Below are 24,799 nucleotides of genomic sequence, written 5' to 3'. Positions count from 1 at the left end.
AGCCTCAGAACCTGTGTAATTCACATGTGTTTGGGTTTAAAGGGATGAGGTGGCAACCCTAACAGGGAGTCAACAGCGCGTGTCCCCTTAGGGGTTAAGTAAAGCCAGTGCAGCAGATATGGATCTCCCAAAGGTTCCACAAACACACATGAAGGAAGATCTAAGTGCTCTTTGTTAAAGTAGTCCAGGCTTTATTAACCACTTCCCCACAGGGCACTTAAACCCCCTTCCTGCCCAGGCCAATTTTCAGTTTTCAGCACTCTCACACTTTGAATAACAATTACTCAGTCATGCAACACTGTACCACTATGAATTTTTTGTCCACACAAATAGAGCTTTCTTTTGGTGGCATTTAATCGCCACTGGGTTTTTTTTTTTTTTTTTTTTTTTTTTTGGGCTTTGAATAAAAAAAAAAAATGAGAATTTTGGTAAAAGAAATGCATTTTTCTTCATTTCTGTTATAAAATTTTGCAAATTGGTAATTTTTCTTCATAAATTGTGGCCGAAATGTATACTGCTACATATCTTAGGTAAAAAATAACCTAAATCAGTTTATATTATTTGGTCTGTGTGGAGGTTATAGAGTCTACAAGCTATGGTGCATAGGTGTGGCAGCCTAATGTATTAGGGTGTGCACCCTTAAGCTCAAACACACATGCATGTGTATGTATCTACATATATATGACCCCGGCACATTGATCTCCCTGCTGGCACAGTGAAAGAGAAAAGGATAAACACTTCTCTTATGGAAGAGCCAGTAAGAGGGAGATCTTTCCCAAGTTCCTGTTTCTACACAGAATGATAACACTAATGCGCATTGGGGGGGATTAGGGTGTGCCCGGGCACACTCGGCACACCCCTATGCTATGGTGTCAATCTCTGAAAATTGATGTACTAATGGCCTATCTCCTTTCTTGAGACATGAACAAGTCAGGAAAGTACAAATACCCCCCAAATGACCCCTTTTTGGAAAGTAGACATTCCAAGGTATTTAGTAAGATCACACCAGAGCACTACTAAAACAGCGCTATAGAGCCGGTCGTTTTTCCAGGCTTTAGCGGTATTTTAGCGGCGTTTTTCGGGTTCTAGCGGGCCGATTTCTTTTTAGGTCCCATGACACGGGACCTAAACCACTTCAGCCCCCGGAAGGATTTACCCCCTTCCTGACCAGAGCACTTTTTGCGTTTCGGCACTGCATCGCTTTAACTGACAATCGCGCGGCCGTGCGACGTGGCTCCCAAACAAAATTGGTGTCCTTTTTTCCCACAAACAGCTTTCTTTTGGTGGTATTTGATCACCTCTGCGTTTTTTATTTTTTGCGCTATAAACAAAAAAATAGCGACAATTTTGAAAAAAATGCATTCTTTTTTACTTTTTGCTATAATATCCCCCAAAAATATTCAAAAAAAAATTTTTTTCCCTCAGTTTAGGCCAATACGTATTCTATGTATTTTTGGTTAAAAAAAAAAAATCGCAATAAGCGTTTGGTTTGCGCAAAAGTTATAGCGTCTACAAAATAGGGGATAGATTTATGGCATTTTTATTGATAATTTTTTTTTTTTACTAGTAATGGCGGCGATCAGCGATTTTTATCGTGACTGCGACGTTATGGCGGACACATCGGCCAATTTTGACACATTTTTGAGACCATTGGCATTAATACAGCGATCAATGCTAAAAAATTGCATTGAATACTGTAAAAATGTCACTGGCAGTGAAGGGTTGTAAAGGGTTTTTTTTTTCTTTTTTTTCTTTTTAAATAACAAACATGTTATACTTACCTTCACTGTGCAGCTCGTTTTGCACAGAGTGGCCCTGAACCTGCTCTTCTGGGGTCCCTCAGCGGCTGTTTCAGCTCCTCCCCGCAAGGACTCAACACCTTAATGCGAGCTCCCTTGCATGGTGTGGAGTGCTTGCGGGCATGCTCCCGTGATACAGCCGGTGGCTATAGCCGCTCACTGTGTCACTCGGCCCTGCCCCCCGGCACGCCATGTTATTAACAGCAGCGCGAGCCAATGGCTGAGCTGCTTTCAATCCATCCACTGTAACCAATCAGCGGCCAGGCTGAGCGGCGAAGAGGATGTTGGGAGCGAGCGCGGGACTTTCGAGGGGTCAGGTAATAGAATGCATTAATGCATAGAATGCCTTTACAATCCCTTTAACAACTAGGTGACGCTGTAGGGGTTAAGTGTGTCCTAGGAAGTGATTCTATCTGTGGGGAGAGGGGCTGTGTGTGACACGTCACTGATCAGCGCTCCCGATTACAGGCTTGTTTACATTAGAATCTCCCCGTTCTTCCACCACGTGAGACGATCGCGGTCACAGAGCTACGGGGGGCGCGCGTGCCGCCGCCTCTTAAAGGGCAACCTACAGGTACGTTAATCTGCCTGTACGTGCCCTTCTGCTGCAGTATATCTGCATGAGGCGGTTAAAGTGATTGTAAAGGTAAATTTTTTTTTTTTTTTTAAAATAACAAACATATCATACTTACCTCCACTGTGTAGCTCGTTTTGCACAGAGTGGCCCCGAACCTGCTCCTCTGGGGTCCTCCGGTGGCTCTCGCGGCTCCTCCCCACATCTGATAACCCCCTAGGAGAAGCGCTTCCCCAAGGGGGTTACCTTGCAGGCGCGCTCCCAAGTCCAGCATTTGACGTCCATAGAGGCCGAATGCAGGACTCGGCCCCGCCCCCCCAAGCACTCGCGTCATTGGATTTGATTGACAGCAGCGGGAGCCAATGGCTGCGCTGCTATCAATCTATCCAATCAGGAGCCGAGAACCCCAGGCAGAGAGACAGCGCATCCCCGCCAGGTCAAGTTCCAGGGTTCAGATAAGTAAAACTACCAGGTGTTTTTTCACCTTAATGCATAGGATGCATTAAGGTGAAAAAACAAAGGTTTGCAACCACTTTAAAAAAAACTGAAAAATGAGTTTTGTGGCGCTTTCAAAGCACTTTTATGGCTATTAATAGCGCTACCAACCCGCCCCAGAGATGCTGCTTGCAGGACTTTTTCTAACATCTCGCAAGCGCACCGCCCCAGCGTGGAAGCACACACTGCAGTGAATGGGAGGCAGTTTTCAGGCACTTCTCAGAGGCTATTTCTAGTGCTAAAATGCCTGAAAACTGCCACAGTGTGAAAGGGGTCTAAGAGGCATGGGGAGTTTTTTCACGTTGTAATTTTTTTCCCACAATTCTTTGCAAAATGAAGATTTTTTTTTTTTTTCCCAAAATATTAACAGGTTATTTCTCACACACAGCATATTCATACTTGCAACTACACTCAAAAATACATTCTGCTACTCCTCCTGAGTATGGCGATACCACATGTGTGAGACTTTTTCACAGCCTGGCCACATACAGAGGCCCAACATGCAGGGAGCACCTTCAGGCGTTCTAAAAGCATAAATTACACATCTAATTTCCTGACAACCTATCACACTTTTGAAGGCCACGGAGCACCAGGACAGTGGAAACGCCCACAAAATGAGGCATTATGAGTCTTTTGAACATGTCATTTTTTCCCACAAGTTTTTGGAAAATGTGGAAAGAAAATGAAAAAGTATTTTAAACACATTTTTATGGCACTGACGGGCGCTGATGAGGATCCACTGATAGGGCACAGATGTGGTACTGTAGAGCACTGATGGGGGCACTGTAGAGAACTACTGGGCACAGATGTGCACTGCCGTGGGACTGATGTGGCACTGACAAGGCACTGATGTGCACTAATGGGGCACTGTAGAGAACTACTGGGCACAGGTGTGCCCTGCCGTGGGACTGATGTGGCACTGCTGGGGCACAGATGTGGCATGGATGGCGCACTGCTGGGCACTGTAGAGCACTGCTGTGCACTTGGAATAAAAAAAACACAAGCAGCCTCACGCTGTAGCTTCTCCCTCCTCTCATGATCGGTGGGAGGAGAGGAGAGAACTGGACATGGTGCCGGTTTGTTGACAGTGATCGCTTCGTCATTGGACAGAGCGATCACGTCATAAAGGGCCACTGGGACTGACCCTTTACCCCGATCCGTGACACGCGCCGAGTCCCAAGAACCCAGCGGTCACGGACACTGCTGGACGTGTGCCCCAGGGGGCACGCCAGATGCTCGTTTCATGGGAAGACATCATTGTATGCCCTCCCAGAATTAGCCGGCCACGCTGTAGCCGTCATTTGGCTATGGCCCGGTCGGCAAGTGGTTACGGTAAAAAAGTTCCTACTCGCATTTAAAACGATCATACAAAGTTCTAAAACATATGGTGAAACATCATGTAGTCATAGCTCCCAACTGTCCCTGATTTCGAGGGACTGTCACTGATTTGGTCCAATGTCCCTCTTTCCTCCTCATTTGTCCCTCATTTTGGTCTGATCTATATAGTTGTATATAAAATGCACTTTTTATCTTTCAAAAAGTGTTTCCCAGTGCTAAACCTTTCACCCAAATTATAAATTGCTGCATTTGTCAATTTTAGAAGCCAATATAAAGGAATAGTAGTGGTAAAAAAGTCCCTTATGGACTTAATTAACCTTTTTTTCCCTTGTTAATTCTCCTTTAAGGGGGTGTGACAGGGGGCGTGTCCGATGCCTACATACATGTGTTAGTAGGTGTCCCTCATTCCCATCTCAAAATGTTGGGAGGTATGTGTAGTGTCCATTTCACAGGATGGCAGCGGGTGACGTCATTCGAGTATAGCTCCCCCCCCCGTATGCGTAACATCCGCAGAACACATGACGTGCTTTTGGCTGCCATTATTCTTTAATGACACCCCAAACGCGATGTGATTCTGTCACGATCCCGGCAAAACCTGGGTTTTAAAAACCTGCTGTGCTTGTTGCCCAGAAAGGAGCGCGCGTAGGGCAGCTCGTGAAGATAATGGGCTGCCCTATGTGCGGCAGGCAAAATCACGTGCAAATTGCTCAACCAAAACCGTGAGCTAGAATGCTTGTTCCCGCTACGCAAAAGTGTAAATGCAAAAGTGTGAAGGGTCTCCGCTGTATACCTGTATTGCTGATCTGTGACCTGCAGATCCAAGGCTTTCAGCAGAGGAGCATTTGGGCACCAAATGCGTCTAGGCGCGCCTAAACATTAGGCTCATTTAGCACTTGAACGTTCAATCATTTCAATGGCCAGGATAAATTTATTCTGGCCAAGGAAATTTAAATAAACCTTGACGCATCCAAAAGCGTTTGCAAAAAACGCAGCTTGGGCTCATTTTTAAAGCTGCTTTTCTCCTACCAGGAGAAAATCCTTTAGAAGAGCTGGGCAAACGCCCAGTGTTCATAAGGCCTTACTGCCAGCATTAGGCCACTTTGCACAGAGGGCACTCGCATTCCCACATGCGACTTTGTATTAGCGATTTTACGTGATTCCGCATGTCACACATAGGGCAGCCCATTCACGTCAAAGCAAGGGCTGCCCTATGCACGCTTGTCATCCAAAATAAGCTCCTGCTCCTTTTTGGGCGATAAGTTTCATGTTATTTTTTAAAAGGCGTGTTTTCCCTCGATTGCAGCTTGATTCTGTGTGCGACGATCGCAGCAAAATTGCACCGCTATAGATTTACCATTTAAAATGAATGGCTCTCAAACACGCATCGTGCCACGTCTATTAGAACCGCAGGCAGAACCGCGTTGATTTTGCCTGCGATTCCAAATCGCCAAGTGTGAAGTGGGGCCTAAGGGCTGGCTCACACCAGCCACTGCTCTGCAAGTCAGCGGCTGGTTTGTGGCGCAGTGGTGCTGAGATCAGCTCAGTAATGACATACGCTTTCTTTTTTTTTTTTTTTAACAAACTTTATTGAGATGTTACACAGACATCTATAAAGTTCAAAAACCGCCCACTCAGTACAAGGCAGCGCATTTTCTCGCGCTGCGCCCAAAAATTACTGCATGCGGCGCACAGTCCCTGCAACAAAGTGGTGTGAACCAATGTCCGAAACACGTAGGTGTTTTCCCCCCTCACCTTCCAGGACAGCTACTTGAGAGATGATTGGCTCCGCCCTCTACAGGAAACACAAATCAGATACAATTTAAAAGGCCCCTCCCTTTCCTCTGACCCTCAGTAGTTTTGTGTTTCCAGACCATCCAGGAGCACCGACACTTTTTTTTTTTAAGGTCTGGTAACTGTGGTTGGTGGACCCCCCTTCTCTGGTTTCATCCAGGACTAGTTGTGGCCAATTCCTGGATGATAGTCTGTACCAGAAGGGTTCCCTATTTCTAAGGGTTACTTGCCTATGTTAGTGGTGGCAACTCCCTTCCTTTTTTCCCCAGCGCTGCTGTGTGGAACTGTGTCCTCCTAAATGCTTCATTTCGGTGTACCAAGATGACGTCAGGAGGACTTCCGGTTACGTGGCAAGATGGCGCCGGAACCGGAAGTCACATGACGCACTTCCGGACGCTGAGTTTTTAAAGGAGCATGGCGTGGAGACACTGAGGACATGCTGCAGGGGTATAGTGTGCTAAAAACGCCATTCTAAGTGCAGTTTTTCAGTACAGCAGCAGTCTTCTCTACGGCCGTTCTCCGATTGCTTCATGGAGCTTGAGGACAGGTCTGAGGATGGAGCATCCGCTCGTATTGAACCAGTGGCAGCATCCGGGTCCCATACTACCCCCAAGGTAAGCCCTTGTCTGTGGATAGTCTATAGCAAGGGACTTTTTTGTATGGAACCTTTTTATTTATGGTCCTTGTTTCTGCTTTTTTCTAGGCCAAACCGGTGAAGAAGAAATGTGGGAACTGTAGGGCCAGGCTTTCTGATAGTTATAAAAAGCTATTTTGTGAGGATTGTATTCCACCCAGAGCTAGTTCGGAGTCTTCCTCTTTTAAGGAGTTAATGACTTCTATGAAGGAGGTAGTGGACTCCTTTCGGTCACTTAATGACAGGGTTACTAGTCTAGGCTCTTCCTCAGCGAGACCCATAGCCCAAGACCCTTCTAACTCTGCCAGGTCCCTTCCCTTAGTATCTGAGACTATTAGTTCACATGATACCTCTGATCTGGAAGAAGGTGAGAATCCAGTTTCTTCATCTGATGAAAAGTCTGCATGAGAGGATACAGGTAGCTCATCTAAATATCTTTTTCGAGGATATTGATGAAGTACTAAAAGCAATATATACCTCAGAGCAGATTGAGATGCCACAACTAGCCCAATCTGTACAGGATAAAATGTATAGGGGCCTACAGGGACGGAAATCAAAAACTTTTCCGGTACTCCAGTCTCTTAGGGACATTATTTTGTCTGAATGGAAAGAACCTGAAAAAAGGTTGTTCCAATCCAGGGGACACAAAAGAAGATTTCCTTTTCAGTCTGAATTTGAGGAGGTTTTCTTTAAGTGTCCTAGATTAAATGCCCCTATGTCGCAGGTGTCCAAAAGATCAGATCTTTCTTTTGAAGATTCTGGGGTCCTTAAAGATCAAATGGATAGAAAGGCTGACTCATTGCTACATAAGGCCTGGGATGCTTCAGCTTTTTCCTTAGGCCCGGCAGTAGCATCCACCTGTGTGGCTAGAAATTTAGACATATGGGTTCAGCATCTAGATGATCTTCTTGCATCTGAAACCCCCAAAGAAGAGATTAGGGAATCCCCACTCATTGCCAAGTCAGTCGCCTTCTTAGCTGATGCAGCAGCAGATTCAGTGAAATCCGCAGCCAGAGCTTCTGCTCTCATTAATTCAGCTAGGCGAGCTATCAGGCTTAAATCTTGGGAAGGTGACCTTACTTCCAAGAATAAGCTCTGTGGAATTCCCTTCGAAGGCAAACTCTTGTTCGGTTCTGCCTTAGAAGAGGTCTTAGCTCGTTCCTCTGAGAAAAGTAAACGATTCCCCTTTTCCCAAAAGAATAAGTCCCAGAATAAGAAGCCCTTTCGTGGCTTCCAAAACAAGGCTAATTTTAAAAGCAACAGGCAACAGACTAAAAAGAAATGGTCCTTTAACAAAGACAAGCAAAAAAGGGGGACTCCCTTTGCTCCTTCAGCCTCTTCCAAAAATACCCAGTGACGCCAGGTTTGGCGTAGGGGGAAGATTGTGCCATTTCGTCAAGGAATGGGCAGAAATTTCCACCAATTCCTTTATCCTTCAAACTTTGGAAAAGGGTTACAGGCTGGAATTCAAAAATCTTCCTCCCCAGAAGTTTTTTCTTACCCACCTGCTGAGAGACCAGGATAAACGGCAAGCCATGTTAAATTTGATTTCTGTGTGGAAAACAGAGGGAGTAATTTCTCCTGTCCCAGAAATTCAGAAGTTCCGGGGATTTTATTCTCACGTCTTTCTGGTCAAGAAAGCTTCCGGCGGCTTTCGTATGGTCATAAATTTAAGCGTCCTGAACAAATGCATAGTATACAGGCGTTTCCGAATGGAGAACATTTATTCGGTAAGGAATCTGTTGTTGCCAGAGGTCTTCATGGTGACCCTGGACCTTTAGGACGCTTGTCTTCATGTACCAATCTGCCAGAGCCACCGAAGGTTCCTCAGGTTTGCAGTTCTCGTGGGAAACGAGCCATCTCACTGGCAGTTCAATGCCCTTCCTTTTGGTCTCTCAGCAGCACCGAGGATTTTTACAAAAAATCATGGCCGAAGTCATGGCCTTTTTTCAGATTAAAAGTGTATCGATCGTCCCATATCTAGATGATTTTTTGATCTTTGCTCGAGACAAGGAGTCTCTTGTTCAAGACCTACAGTTGGTTTTGCGGACTTTTCAAAAATTAGGGTGGAAGGAAGGAATCAGAAAAAATCTTGCCTGGTACCCTCACAGAGCATACTTTTCCTGGGTTATCTAATAGACTGTTGCCCTAAAAAATTTTCTTCCTGAAGAGAAGATTTTGAAAATAATTCTCTCTGTGCAGGCCTTCAAGCTGCTCCTTCAGACCTCCCTTCGGCGGATCTTGCAGTTGCTGGGTCTGATGACTGCGGCCATTCCAGGGGTGCCTTGGGCCCAATTACACTCCAGACCCCTTCAGGCTTTTCTTTTACTCCATTGGGATCGCAGGAAGGATTTTCTGGATCAGCTGGTAAAATTAACAGAAGGGAATTTTCTCGATCTCGCCTCGTGGGAGCAGCGAGAACATCTGCAGAGAGGGAAGGATTGGACACAACATTCCCCGGTCAAAATTACCACAGACGCCAGTCTGTGGGGTTGGGGTGCTCACTCACAGGAATGGCAAGCACAGGGATCCTGGTTGCCAGAGGAAGCAGGTCGCTCCTCAAATTTCAGAGAACTTCTGGCTGTGAGGAAAGCACTTGTATCTCTGGAAGAGAGGGTCTATTTAAAAGACCTATTGATATTTTCAGACAATGCCACAACAGTGGCCTACCTGAACAAGCAAGGGGGCACTCGCTCTGAATCGCTTCGGTCTTTAACACAGCAGATTCTGTCCTGGGCGGAGATCTATGTCACTTCAGTAAGGGCAGTCCACATCAAGGGGTCAGAAAATGTGCTGGCGGACTATTTGAGCAGGGTGAGCATCAGTTCCAGTGGTTAGGAACTACATCAAGGCATGTTCCAGGAGGTGATGCTAAGATGGGGTCTCCCCACAGTGGATCTTTTTGCCTCCAGTCTCAACAAGAAACTGCCGGTGTTCTTCTGGAGAGAGAAACAGAGTCCTTGGGGACGGATACTCTGTCCTTCCCGTGGGACTTCACTCTGGCCTATGCCTTCCTTCCTTTTCCCCTCTTGCCCCTAGTGGTTCGGAAAATTATTCAGGACAGGGCAGAAGTTGTTCTGATTGCCCCCTGGTGGCCCAGGAGTAGTTGGTTCTCCTCTCTGAAGGCCCTATCTGTGTATCCTCCCTGGCCCCTACCAGTTCGGAAGGATCTGCTCCATCAGGGACCGGTGTTACATCCAAACCCTCAGACCTTCCATTTGACGGCCTGGAGGCTGAGCGGCGCATCCTACAGTTAAAGGGGTGTTCAGAGAGGGTTATTTCAACTATCCTGGACAGCCATAAGTTGGTCACAAGAAGAATCTATGGGAAAGTTTGGAAAACTTTTATTTCCTGGCAAAGGAAAACTGGTTTAGATTCTTTTTCCACTCCCTGTATATTGGATTTTTTGCAGGGGGAGTGGAAAAGGGGCTCTCTGTCAGCACCCTTAGGGTTCAGATTGCTGCCCTATCTTTATTTACAGAGAGAAGACTAGCGGAAGATCCCTTAGGAGGTTCCTTTTAGACAGATCTAAACATACTCCTAGGGTCATCAAACATGTTCCTCCCTGGGATCTGTCCTTGGTATTAAATGCACTAACAAGGGCTCCTTTCGAGCCTTTGCATGAGGCTTCCCTGAAAATTATTTCTTTGAAGTTGTCCTTCCTTTTGGCTATTACGTCAGGGCGAAGGATTTCTGATCTAGAGTCTCTTTCCTGTAAAGACCCCTTCCTGAGGATTCTTGAGGACAGGGTTGTGATTAGACCTGATCCTCTCTATTTACCCAAAGTTTCTTCCAACTTTCATAGGTCCCAGGAGATAGTCCTTCTTAGTTTCTGCACCTCTCCCAAAAATGCGGAAGAGGAAAGGTTTGGTCTTTTAGACGTAAAGAGGTGTCTTTGCTTTATCTAGAAAAGACCAGTGGGTTTAGGAGTTCTTCCCAACTGTTGGTTTTGTTCAGTGGCCCCAAGAAAGGGTCCAAAGCATCTAAAAGTTTGATTGCTAGGTGGATTAGGGGAGCTATCTGTGAGGCATATAAAGCGTCAGGTCGCACCCCTCCTTCTAGAATTAGGGCCTATTCAACGAGATCCATGGCCACATCATGCGCAGAAAGAGCGGGGGCTTTATGGGAAGAAATCTCTAAAGCTGCCGTCTGGTCCTCCTCTCATGCATTTGTCAAGCATTATAGAGTTCAGATGCTTTCCAGCCAGGACCTTTCCTTTGGTAGGAAAGTGCTTCAGGCTGTCGTCCCTCCCTAAGGTATAAAATCTTGCTTATCCTCTCAAGTAGCTGTCCTGGAAGGTGAGGGGGGAAAACCCTGTTAGACTTACCGGTAACGGTATTTCCAGGAACCTTCCAGGACAGCGTCTATATTCCCACCCTATTCTATTTTTTCTCTGGTCGACCATGTTTACCTGGTGGTGGTGTGTTTTATGGTTTCTGTTTTTTTCCTCTGTCGAGTGCACCTTTGGTGGAGGTTACTTGATCTTCTAAACAACTGAGGGTCAGAGGAAAGGGAGGGGCCTTTTAAATTGTATCAGATTTGTGTTTCCTGTAGAGGGCGGAGCCAATCATCTCTCAAGTAGCTGTCCTGGAAGGTTCCTGGAAATACCGTTACCGGTAAGTCTAACGGGGGTTTTTACGGCATTGTACATGTCTTTTCAATAAATAAATACTATTTTTGGATGTTATTCAGAGTGCCGACCATCCCTTACCATTTTTCTGCACAACGCCTTATGGGCTACTACTTTTGGCTAAGACTGAGGTAATTGTTGTTACCGGGCCTCAAGGCCAGCCATTGTACACATGATGACACTTTTTTTATTTTGTTTTTATTTGTTATTTCTTCACGTGTGTCACTTGCACTTATAGAACACTAATCAGCCATAACATTGACCACCCACCATAACCCATCAAGGCATGGACTCCACTAGACCTCCACTTCCCTTATATCAGTGGTCTCAAAACTGTGGCCTGAGGGCCGGATGTGGCCCTTTGCTTGCCTTTGTCCGGCCCTTGAGACACTATTCCTTATACTGACACTGATGATGAGGCACCATTCCTTTTACTGATGCCAGCAGTGGGACATTATTCCTCCAACTGACACCAACAATGGGGCACTATTCCTCCCACAGATACCAACAATACTGCATAATTCCTCCCACTGACACCAATGATGGGGCATTATTCCTCCCACTGACACCAATGATGGGACACTATTCCTCCCACTGATACCAACAATACTGCATAATTCCTCCCACTGACACCAATGATGGGGCATTATTCCTTCCACTGACACCAATGATGGGGCACTATTCCTCCCACTGATACCAACAATACAGCATAATTGCTCCCACTGACACCAATAATGGGGAACCAGAAACCATGAAATCAGATCAAGACAGAAGTACAGTGAAATCACACTTGTTTAATAATAAAAGTAAAAAGAACAAACGTAGTCAAACCATAGCCAAAGTTCAGCAACCGGAACAGATAGTAAGCCACAAGTCACGGATCAAAGTAGTGGAACAGCAAGCAGGATCCGGAGCCAGAAGGGATGTCAGCAAAGCCAGTCTTTAAACAGGAACGCAGGAGATGTTTCTTGTGATGTTGACCAAGGCGAAAGCAGAGCTCCTCTGGACTGGACGGCTTAAGTAGGCAGGACTGACGAGCAGTATATCAACAACAGCTGAGTAACTGTGGAGAGAGATGGGAGCTGGCAATTAGCCGAAAGCTGAGCGGCCAGCTCAGAGAAGGAAAGGCTGAGCCCAGCCCTGACACATTATTCCTTCCAAAAGGATTAGGGAATCCGCGCAACAGAATTGGGTGGGAAACTAAATAATGGACTGCTGCCCTCACGCACGCTAACTCCACCAAAGTGGAATAAGCGAAAAAAATTGTGAAAAAAAAAAAAGGGAGGTGTGAGTGTGGCGCCGTCCTAAATCCTATTTTTAAGACTAACTCCTCAAATAAATTATAAGTGCAAAAAATATATATTAAAATCAAAGTGACTTGTGCTATAATTCATTGAAACGATATTATGATAAACAGGTAAACCAACTCCTCCAATAAATTATAAAGATCAAAGTGACTTGTGCTATAATTCATTGAAAAAATGATTATAGATAATAAACAAGATAAAATATATCACACGTGACATGCAACTACAGGAGCTTCCCTGTGACGAAACGTACGTAGGGCGTGGCTTAAACTTGACGCCTTGCAGACATCTCCTCGTAGCTGACGTTTTGGAACAACTTACTGCTTATTGCGTATTTCGATCTACCACAATGTGAGTACCACCAGTATCCGACCTAATAAAAGTGTTAAACGGTTTTACACTATGGAACTCTTTTTTTCTTCTTCATGTTCTAATGATATCATCCTGATCCTGACCCTGCCAAGTACTGCCGCACTGTGGCATATACTGTGACTGCACGCTACCCCTGAAGGGGATAAAAAGCTGGTGAGTCTCTGCACAATCACAGCGCGAGACACCAGCACTTGGAATACACCTGTTTTGCCTAAAGAGACACACCAGGAAATTTCACAGCGATTGTTGCATTTCACTTTATGGTGCACTGGGCACGTATCACAGCCAGTTTAAATAGCATATTTATCACGAAGTAACATCACCTATATGGACTGTTTATTATTATCTTAGCAATCACATAATTTATGGTTTATGATATTTTTATAAGTTGCATGTCACGTGTGATATATTTTATCCCGTTTATTTATTATCTATAATAATTTTTTCAATGAATTATAGCACAAGTCACTTTGATATTTATAATTTATTGGAGGAGTTGGTTTACCTGTTTATCATAATATCGTTTCAATGAATTATAGTACAAGTCACTTTGATTTTAATATATATTTTTTGCACTTATAATTTATTTGAGGAGTTAGTCTTAAAAATAGGATTTAGGATGGTGCCACACTCACAACCCCCTTTTTTTTCACACATTATTCCTTCCACTGACACCAACGATGGGGCGCGATTCCTCCCATTGATACCAACAATACAGCATAATTCCTCCCACTGACACCAATGATGAGGCATATATCCTCCCACTGACCCCAATGATGGGGCACTGTTCTTGCCACTAAGACCAATGATGGGGCACTATTCCTCCTCCTACTGACCACATTTTAAAAATTCCACTAACCACCAAGACAGACATTGTGGACTCCCGTTGCTGCTGGGGAATTTTCTACTCTCACTGGCCACAGTCCAGGCCCGGTAAAGTCTGAAAAACAGGAAACTGGCCCTTTGTTTAAGAGATTTTTGAGACCCCTACCTTATATAAGGGATGACAGGTCAGGAAGCTGTCATTCGGCTAGTTATATAAACAGGATCATATGTGTGCCGAGTCATCTGGGGTTTTTTTTTGGCACGTTAATGGGAGGCAGTAATCATGACTGATGATGGATTTTCAAGAAGGGACTTTTTGGGGGATTTTTTTTTTTTTTTTTTTAAAGGAATTGTCAAACGTTTGGGTGCTTTTATTTCTGGTTTAAAATTATTTCATACCATGCTATTTGGCTGAACCCTGTTCAAAACGGATTCAGGGCTTTTTTTCCTCATTTGAGGAGTTTCCTCTCACTTCCTGTCTGGTGCAAAGTTTGTCAACAAGACAAGAAGTGAAGGGAGATTTTCCTAATGGAGCTGCAAACTTTAGATGCCTAACAGGGGAAGGTCAGTGGTTCTCAATTCCTGTCCTTAGGACCCACTAACAGGCCAGATTTTAAGTATTACCTTGGAGTTGCAGACTAGAATACTGCAATCACTGAGCAGCAAATAATATCACCTGTGATGTATTTCAGTTATCTTGCAAACTTGGCCTGTTAGTGGTGGCCAGCGGGTCCTGAGGACGGGAGTTGAGAACCACTGGGGTAGGTTGATATACACTTTAATATGCATTTATGTAACAAAGAAAATAATATATATTTGGTTTAGGTCTGTTTTTTTAATGTATTTCACCTATTTCTCATCACTCAGATACAAAAGGACAGATCCAAACCTCGCTCCACCCTCTGCTACTTCTTTAACTGTCAAGTTGAAGAGTTCTCATCTCTTCTTCAAGTATCTCAAACAATTTTCAAAACGTACACAGGCTTTCAGCTTTGCCCTGCTGCTCGGATCATTTTCCTATTTTATGATTGTTTTTCTATTGGGAAAAGACCAGACTGATCAAATTAATTGTAAAACAAATTATGGGACAAGGAACGTGACTCCATTGACCATATTACTTTGGACGTGGCCATTAAAATACCAGTTTCCTCTAAATAACTGTCCAAATTCTGAAGGCGCTGGCTGTTTCTACACCACGGATCGCACCTTGTATCCAAAGGCAGATGCTGTTGTTATCAGTCACAGGGATGTATATACGTCAGAAGAACTTTTACCTCCAGAATGGAGACCACCTGACCAGTACTGGATCTGGTTTAGCATGGAGTCTCCAAGCAACTGTCTAAATTTATCCCTTATGGATAACAAAATTAACCTCACAATGACTTACCGTCTTGATTCTGATATATTTACACCATATGGCTGGCTGGAAAAAGCCAACAGGGAAGAAAATTTTACAATCCCCGAAAAGTCATATATGGTGGCATGGATAGTTAGCAACTGGAATACAAAATACAGAAGAACTAAGTATTACGAGGAGTTAGAGAAATACATTACAATTGACGTATTTGGAGAAAACCATTTGCCTTTACCGTGGAATGAAACTTTTCAGACACTCGCCACGTACAAGTTCTACCTTGCCTTCGAGAATTCCTTCCATGAGGATTACATCACTGAAAAGTTCTGGAAAAATGCAATAATGGTGGGAACCGTGCCTATCGTCATGGGTCTCTCGCGTAAAAATTACGAGCGATTTGTTCCAGCCGACGCTTTTATTCATGTTGATGACTTTTCATCTCCCCAAGAATTGGCCAAATATCTTTGGAGTCTGGATGAGGATGAGAACAGATACCGACAGTACTTTAACTGGAGGTTCAGATATCAGCCAGCCAAACTCGATGACATTTTTCAGTCCGGGTACTGCAAAATATGTAGAGAATTAAAAGCAGTCACTCCTTTTAGGACATTACCAAGTATTGCTGAATGGTTCAAATGAACTTTCTGGATAGACAATGATGGTCTTGGGTGGGCAGTGATGATCCTGGGTAGACAATCGTGATCTTGGGTGGGCAGTGATGAGCTTGGGTGAACAATGATGCCAAGAGATAACCATATGTATTAAAAGTTTAGTTTATCGTAATGTAAGGTTTTAGCTTTAGTTTGAAATACACAAAAAAACTATTTTTAGACTCCTGTTTTAGGAAGCTCCCAAATTGTCTGTGATTGTCCCTTTGGTGTGTGCAGTCTCTGGAAATGTCTGAGTAGCAAGTGGTTTTATAATCCTGGGTGGGCAGCAGTGGTGATCTCGGGTAGACAGTCATGATCCTGGCTGGGCACTAATGATCGTGGGTAGACAGACATGATCCTGAGTGGGCAGTGATGATATCAGGTAGACAGTCATTATCCCGGGTAGAAATTATGATCTGAGGTGGACAATGATGTAACATAAAGTGTTGAAAACAGCTAAACCACATGTATTAAAAGTTCAGTTTATTGAAAGGTGAGGTTTTAGCTTTAGATTGGAATACTAAAAAGAGCATTTTTAGACTCCTTTCAGGAAGCTTCCATATTGTCCATGTAATGTTAATTGGTGTTTGTAGCCTCTGGAAATGTCAGATGGGCAGCACGTGGTTTTATGATCTTGGGTGGGCAGTCATGATCTTGGGTAGACAGTCATGATACTGGGTGGCCAATGATGATCTTGGGTAGACAGTCATGATCTTGGGTGGGCAGTGATGATATCGGGTAGACAGTCATGATCTTGGGTGGGCAGTGATGATATCGGGTAGACAGTCATGATCCTGGGTGAAAAATGATGATCTTGGGTGGACAATGATGTAACATTAGGTGTTGAAGTCAACAGCTAACCACATGCATTTAAAGTTCAGTTTATCTTAATGTGAGGTTTTAGCTTTAGATTGGAATACTAAAAAGGCCATTTTTAGACTCTTGTTTCAGGAAGCTTCCATATTGTCCATGTGATGTCCATTGGCGTGAGCAGCCTGTAGAAATGTCTGATGGGCAACAACTGGTTCTAAGATCCTGGGTGGCCAGTGATGATCTTGGGTGGACAGTTATGGTCCTGGGTGGCAAGTGATGATCGTGGGTGGACAGTCATGGTCCTGGGCGGCCAATGATGATCTTGGGTAGACAGTCATGATCGTGTGTGGAGAATGATGATCTTGGGTGTACAATGATGTAACGTAAAGTGTTAAAGCCAACAGATAACCACGTGTATGAAAAGTTCAGTATATCGTAATGTGAGATTTTAGCTTTAGTTTGGATTACTAAAAAGACCATTTTTAGACCCTTTTTCCAGGAAGCTTCCATATTGTCCATGTGATGTCCATTGGTGTTGGCAGCCTCTGGAACTGTCTGATGGGCAGCAAGCGGTTCTATTGCTGGAACATGTTTAATTTAATAATACCTGTTGAATAAGAAAGTGTCTCGTTTTCCTTGTGGAAAGAGCTCCTATTGGTATGTCATTAGTTCTATTTCTTCGATGCAAATAAGAAAAGGATAAAGACAGAGGTATGAGAGGTTGAGGCCACAAGTTAAAAGACTAAAGTGTAATACTCTTAGTGACGGTAATGCTACCCAAAAGCAAAATTTCCTTACATGTGGAGTGTCGTTGGCTAATGGCTTTCTATATTTTTTGGGCTAGATAATAGATTCCTCTACAAAATCCATGCAGGAATGGTGGAAACCCCTCGTAATGGTTACAGCAGGTATGCAGATCTGGGATCTCAGCGAAGAGATGGTGGGAGTCTCTCACAATATAATTGGCGCAGCAGGTGTGTGGATCCTGTAACTTAACCCAGGGTTGGTGGGAGCCCCTCATAACAGGAACAGATAGTGTACAGACCCAGGAACTCAACACATGGATGGTTGGAACGCCTCAGAATGGACACAGAAGGTGTGCAGACCCAGGACCCCAGTATATGGATGGTGGGAACCCCTCATCATGGGTGCAGCAGGTGTTTAGACCCAGGAACTCAGCCAATGGATGGTGAGAACCCCTCATAACAGGTATAGCAGGCGCGTAGTCCCAGAAACTCAGTGCAGGGATGATAGGAACCCCTTATAATAGGCACAGCAGATGTATAGACCTGGGAACTCAGCGTAGGGATGGTGGAAACCCCCCCATGGGCACAGCAAGTGTTTAGACTCAGGAACTCAGCCCATGGATGGTGGGAACCCCTCATAATAGGTTTAACAGGTGTGTAGTCCCAGAAACTCAGTGCAAGTATGATGAGAACCTATCATAATGGGCACAGTAGATGTGTACAGCTAAACTAGCAATAATACACCACCACAGGATGGTACTGTGGGTGTATAGACAATAAGTGTCACATGCTATTACCTGAAATAGAATACATAGAGAGAAATCATGGATTTTTTAGGCACCAATGTATTAAAAAAATTTTTTTTATTATAACACATTTACAAAATATCTTAAAAGCATATAAAAAGTGAATACAGACTTTTACAAACATTGATCAACACAAACAACTCTAACCGCTGAGCCAGGGTTGGTAGATATAACAACCACTGAGAATATCCCTTAGCAGAGTGGGAGCAGAATAGCGTTTTGAGCTTGCACCTCCAAAACGCTATTCTGCTCCCACTCTAAGGGACATTCTCAGTGGTTGTTATATCTACTGACCCTTGCCCAGCGGTTGGAGTTGGTTGTGTTGATCATTGTTTGTAAAAGTCTGTATTCATTTTTTATATGCTTTTAAGATATTTTGTAAACGCGTTATAATAAAATGTATTTTTTTAAAATATGGGTGCCTAAGAAATTCATGATTTCTCTCTATGTATCCAATTTCAGAAGATGTGTAGACCTGAGAACCTAGCCCAGGGATAGTGGGAACCCCTCATAATAGGTTTAACAGGTGTATAGTCCCAGAAACTCAGTGCAAGTATGATGATAACCCATCATAATGGGCACAGTAGATGTTTAGACCTGAGAACCTAGCCCAGGGATGGTGGAAACCCCTCATGGGCACACCAATGTTTATACCCCAGAACTTAGATCAGGGACGGTGTGAACCCCTCACAATAGGCACAGCAGGTTTGCAGAACAACAAATCTCGAAGCTCTAAAACCTTTAACTTCAGAGAATGACCCTATCATGCCCCATTCATATTTGCAAATGGGAATGACTGCAATTACCCATCTTAGTGGGCCTTAGAGGTTGAAAATCCTTGCTTCTCATTGTAAAAAAGTGGGGATATCATAGGGCTTTACCAACGATACAACAGATTCTCTACATGGGTTTTATGAGATTACTGTACATACCAGACAATGTATTCAATACCCCTGCTGTTTGACTGCCAGTATTACATGAATTACCCACATGGAGAAGAAATTGTTAAAAATGAAGCTTAATCTGCTTATATATTACCTTCCCTGTCTCCTTGCTGCAGCTGCTAATGCACACTGTAAGAAGCTTACAGTATGCAGTAAAATCAGAATAAGCCATTTCAGTACAGAGAAGCCTGCACAACTGTGCAAGACTGAATGGATGGCTGGAGGTCATATTTAAACTTCACAGTAAAGCACAATCACTATTTAGAATTACTAAGCAGGAAACACAGTTGGCAGTTAATGCATATAGATACTCCATTGTTCCATCAGTTCTGTTTTATTACCAACAAGTAACATTACAATAAATAATAGAAGTCCTCCAATCTCCCAATCATTCCAATATGGATGTGCGACTGTTCAGTGTCATTTGTATGTATTTTTTTCTATTATTGCATTGAAATGTATCAGCTTATTATTATTCAGTAGTTTGCTGACATCTAGTGGCGGTTTAGGGCCACTACACCATCCTTACTTCTGTGATTTTATATTTTACTGTCTTCCCCTGCTCTTTAATACTAGTTAGTTCAGTTTTAGCTAGACTCTCCTTATTTCCTCCATGTTATTTCAATCAGTGTTAGTCTTTGCAGAGACAGGGCTAGGAAAGTTACTGTCTTCTTATGCCGTGTACACACGGGTGGACTGTTCGACCGGACTGGTCCGACGGGACGAATCCGTCGGACAATCAGACCGTGTGTGGGCTTCATCGGACCTGCAGCGGACTTTTTCGGGTGAAAATCAGACAGACTTTAGATTTGAAACATGTTTCAAATCTTTCCGACGGACTCGAGTCTGGTCGAAAAATCCGCTCGTCTGTATGCTAGTCCGATTGACGAAAACCAGCGCTAGGGCACCTATTGGATACTGGCTATCAACTTCCTTATTTTAGTCTGATCGTACGTCATCGCGTACGAATCCGTCGGACTTTGGTGTGATCGTGTGTAGCCAAGTCCGTTTGTTCGAACGTCCGTCAAAAGTTCATCGGAAAGACCGTCGGACCTTTGATGCCGAAAAGTCCGCCCATGTGTACATGGCATTACGCTTCAAAAGACTGGAAAACATCCTCTCCGCTGCAACTATTGGGAGTAAAATTGTGTTGGATTCAAACTTCGGTATCTTACTGAAATGTTAAGCTGTCTGGCGCCAAGTTAGGCCCGAGGGCAATATGAGCTGTCTACAAAGTTTCAGCTGAAAATACTGAATATCATCCAGAGGCCAGCTGGAAGATCCTTCTGCCCATCCTCCACTGGAGGAAACAACTGGGAAGGTCCACATTTGTTTTCCTTATGACAAGTCATTCAAATTCTACTGGGTTCAGAACTGGGAAATAAATATATTAAAGTGTATGTCAGTGTGAATAAAATGGTCTTGTTCTATCCCTGACTACCTGTTTTGTTCTATCCCTGACTACCTGTCTTGTTCTATCCCTGACTACCTGTCTTGTTCTATCCCTGACTACCTGTCTTGTTCTATCCCTGACTACCTGTCTTGTTCTATTCCTGACTACCTGTCTTGTGTCACCCTGGCCACCTGTCTTGTCCCATCCCAGATGCCTGTCTTGTCCCCTTCTGACCACCTCTCTTGTCCCATCCCAAATGCATGCCTTGTCCCACCTCAACCACCTGTCTTGTCCCACCTTGACCACCTGTTTTTTCCCATCCCGGATGATGCCTGTCTTCTCCCACCCTGACCACCTGTCTTGTCCCACCCTAGCTACTTGTCTTGTGTCATCGCGGATGCCAGTCTTGTCCCCTAACCACCTGTCTTGGCTCACCACAGCCACCTGTCTTGGCTCACCACAGCCACCTGTCTTGTCTGCTTCTGACCACATGTCTTGTCCGCTTCTGACCACATGTCTTGTCCCACCCTGAATGCCTGTCTTGTCCCACCCCAACCGCCTGTCTTGCCCCACCTTGACCACCTGTCTTGTTCCACCCTAGCTACTTGTCTTTTGCCATCCCGGATGCCAGTCTTGTCCCCTAACCACCTCTCTTGGCTCACCCCAGCCACATGTCTTGTCCCACCCTGACCACCTATCTTGTCAGACCCCAAACACCTGTCTTGCCTCCCCCTGCCCCCCCCCTTTTGTCCCTCTAACCATCTGTCTTGTCCCATCCCAGATGCCTGTATTGTCTCCCCCTGGCTACCTGTCTTGTCCCACCCCGGCCATCTGTCTTGTCCCATCCCAAACACCTTTCTTGCCTCTTCTTGACCACTGTTTTGTCTCATGCCGAATGCCTGTCTTGTTCCCCCCTGACCACCTGTCTTGTCCCATCCCAGATACCTGTTTTGTCTCCCCTTGACCACCTGTCTTATCCCATCCTAGATGCCTGTCTTGTCCTCCCCTGACAATCTGTCTTGTCCTATCCTGAACACCTGTCTTGTCTCCCCCTGACCACCTGTCTTGTCCCATCCTGGATGTCTGTCATATCTCCCCCGAACACCTATTTTGTCCCACCCTGACCATCTGTCTTATCCCAACATGAATGCCTGTCTTAGCCTCTTCTGACCACCTGTTTTGTCCCACCCTGACCATCTGTCTTATCCCAACCCGAATGCCTGTCTTGTCCTCTTCTGACCACCGCTCTTGTCCCACCCCTACTATTTGTCTTGTCCCACCTTAGTCATCTGTCTTGTTCGACCCCACCTGTTTGTCTTGTTGCACCTGTCTTGTCATACCCTGAATGTTATCTTGTCTCTCCCCAGCCATGTCTTGTCCCACAGTGGTTGATGTTCTTGTCCCACCACTGCCACGTTTTGTCTCATACTGGCTGCCTGTCTTGACTCTCCCCAGTCGCCTGTCTTTTTCCCTCCTCAGCCACATGTCTTGTCCAGCCCTGGCTGGCTGTCTTGTTCCACTTTGGCCACCTGTGTTGTCCCATGTCCCCCACCCCTCCTCTCCACGGCCACCTGTTATATTCCCCCTTGACCTCATGTTGTGTTTTGTACTTTGTATGGCCAAGTTCTTTGCTGCAGAATATAAACCGAAATAATAGTATTTCCAGCCGGGAGAAGTGGCTTGGATGTAATATGTCTCCTGATTTTAGGGAACAGATGGCAGATACTTCTGAGTCCAATGCATGTTTGTGTACAAAGGAGGTGAGAGATTGGAAGGCCCTCCCTGTGTAGTGATGCTCACATATTGTCTAATGCTCAACCTGGAGTTTGGAGGTGGACACACAACTGCAGTATTCAATAGTGGTGTCACCTGTTGAGTGTGGTGGGGAGTGTAAACAGCATGTTGCAGAATAGACACAGTCTGTACAATATGGATGGAGTCACCCTCCTTATAACTTGGCAGTATTAGCATGCACTGAAGCCTGCACTGGTAGCAGCATTTTTGTGAGCCAGGACACTGGTCATCTTTGTGGCACTCATGGGGTGGTAGCGGCTCATCGCCACACAGGTTTGGGTACACCTTATAAAAGCAGTCTGGTACCTCAGGGGCAGGATTAGCTGCAGACCGCTTGAAGAAACACCTGTAGACAGGCTTTACCTTGCTGTGAGGGTTGAGGTAATTAGTAAAGGTCACCCCCCCCTCTTCCCATACCTTTTAGCACCATGAAAAAGCGTTTCCTACAGCCAGAAGTGCAGCATAACCTGTCCCCCCCCCCCCTCACAGCGTCCTTCTCACACTCCGTCTTTCTCCCAAACAGACCCACATGTTGAGTAATTCAGATCTAGAGGGAACTTAGCGGGCTCCACCACCAGGTATTCTGGCTCTGCAATCAAAGAACAGCTCATCAGACTAATCATCACTGGAAGAGAACTCTACATGGATGGTGTACAAATGCCTGCATTGCCTGCAGCAGGGGTAGACAACCTCTGCCCTCAAGCTGTGTTAAACTACAAGTCCCATGAGACTTTGAAAGACCCTGACAATCGCAGGCATGACTCCTAGAGACAGAGGCATGATGGGATTTGTAGTTTCACCACAGCTGGAGTGACGAGGTTGCCTATCCCTGGTCTACAGCATCTTCTCACGCTACTCAGCCTGTGCAGTATTTACATGACAATTTCCCCCCATACAGATTAGTAAGAGCTCCCTTAGTGGATCTCTTCATGTTGGACAGTGCAGCTAGCATCCCTGATAAACGACAGAACAAACGTTTCTGATGGTATGCAAGTGTTTGATTCTCTTGAATACTGAATGTAGAGTTGTCTGATTCACAGAGAATTGCTAAATTGATAAATTCAGGCTATAATGAATATTGAGTTGTACGATTCTCTGCAGGCTCGACAAGTCTTCATGTAGATGATCAGGAGAATCAAATAACCCAAACTACACCAAATACCCCAATGTGAAAAATTATTTGTTTATTGCTATGTATAGGTATTTATATATTTTCTGGCATATCACAGACACTTCACAACATATTCGGCATATGTGGCAGTTGCCACCAAAGTCAGTGCCATCTAATATTTGCCAGGAAAATGAGCATGGAGCTGAGTGTAGACATTCCCAGTGGCTCCACCTCTTAGGGCCCCTAGCCAGGTGACCCTCAATAAGAAGACCTGACACAAGGAAAGACCACCTCTGCCTCTGGAGGTCCACCACATACACTCACTGATAACTTTATTGGGAACACCAGTACTCCTGCTTATTTGTGATGATATGATGATACATTTATGAATTAATAAGTCATTGATGTGTGTGGCAGGTCACTCAAAGAACAGGTGTCTTCCCCCCAAATATATGGACACATGGATTGTGCTGTGTTGGTCTGGTATGTCCCTTGGCTGTTCAGCCTGGCCCCCCTTTTTTTTGGGGGGGGGGGAGGAGTGAGGGGTCTCCCGCCTCAACCCCGGGTGAGACACAATGCCCGGACTAAGGCCCCTTTCACACTGGGGCGGTTTGCAGGCGTTATTGCGCTAAAAATACCGCTTGCAAACCTCCCCTAAACAGCCTCCGCTGTTTGTTCAGTGTGAAAGCCCGAGGGCTTTCACACTGAAGCAGTGCGCTGGCAGGACGGTAAAAAAAGTCCTGCGAGCCGCATCTTTGGAGCGGTGAAGGAGCGGTGTATTCACCGCTCCTTCACCGCTCCTGCCCATTGAAATCAATGGGACAGCGCGGCTATACCGCGGCAATACCACGGCTATAGCCACGCTGTATGAGTGGTTTTAACCCTTTTTCGGCCGCCAGCGGGGGGTTAAAACCGCACCGCTAGCGGCCGAATACCGCGGTAAAACAGCGCTAAAAATAGCGCTGTTTTACCGCCGACGCCCCAGTGTGAAAGGGGCCTTATCGTATCCCCATTCAGAAGCTGGGCACAGCCTTTGAGCTGATTCGTAAGTGACTGACCAGTTTTCTGTTGTTTGTAGGTCCCTCCTCTCTAGAGGGGATTATACATTAATAGTTATATATCTATTTATTCATCTTTCAGTATAGTCTTGCATATTTCACTCCTGATGATTGGCTACAGGCCAGGAAACGCGAGTCTCCGATAAAGGGTGTCAAGACAAGACGGTTCTTATGATGAATTTGGAATTTTAATTTCTAATATGTATCGATTTATACTGGATGTATGTTACCTTTCTGCATCTAATCTATTAATCATGATTATTTAATTTGGATTCTTATCAATTATGTTTACTGATTACCTGTACCAAATATTTTATAATCATTATTTGATATGCTAATTATGTACTGAATAAACATATGATTAT

The 24,799-nt window shown here is 44.8% G+C and overlaps 1 protein-coding gene across 3 annotated transcripts in view; it reads left to right on the top strand.

Moving 5' to 3' along the window:
• Window positions 1-17,204, top strand: part of LOC141139004 (4-galactosyl-N-acetylglucosaminide 3-alpha-L-fucosyltransferase FUT5-like) — a 33,992-nt gene extending 16,788 nt beyond the window's left edge. For all 3 annotated transcript variants that reach the window (XM_073624774.1, XM_073624772.1, XM_073624773.1), the window contains one exon: window positions 14,633-17,204. In XM_073624774.1, coding sequence (XP_073480875.1) covers window positions 14,633-15,758 — 1,126 coding nt within the window. In that variant the 3' untranslated portion in view covers window positions 15,759-17,204. The remainder of the gene's footprint in view (window positions 1-14,632) is intronic.
• Window positions 17,205-24,799: the final 7,595 nt, after the last annotated feature.

Source organism: Aquarana catesbeiana, linkage group LG04, assembly GCF_042186555.1.
Source record: "Aquarana catesbeiana isolate 2022-GZ linkage group LG04, ASM4218655v1, whole genome shotgun sequence".
Taxonomy (NCBI): domain Eukaryota; kingdom Metazoa; phylum Chordata; class Amphibia; order Anura; family Ranidae; genus Aquarana; species Aquarana catesbeiana.
This window is presented reverse-complemented; position numbering and strand designations above follow the sequence as displayed.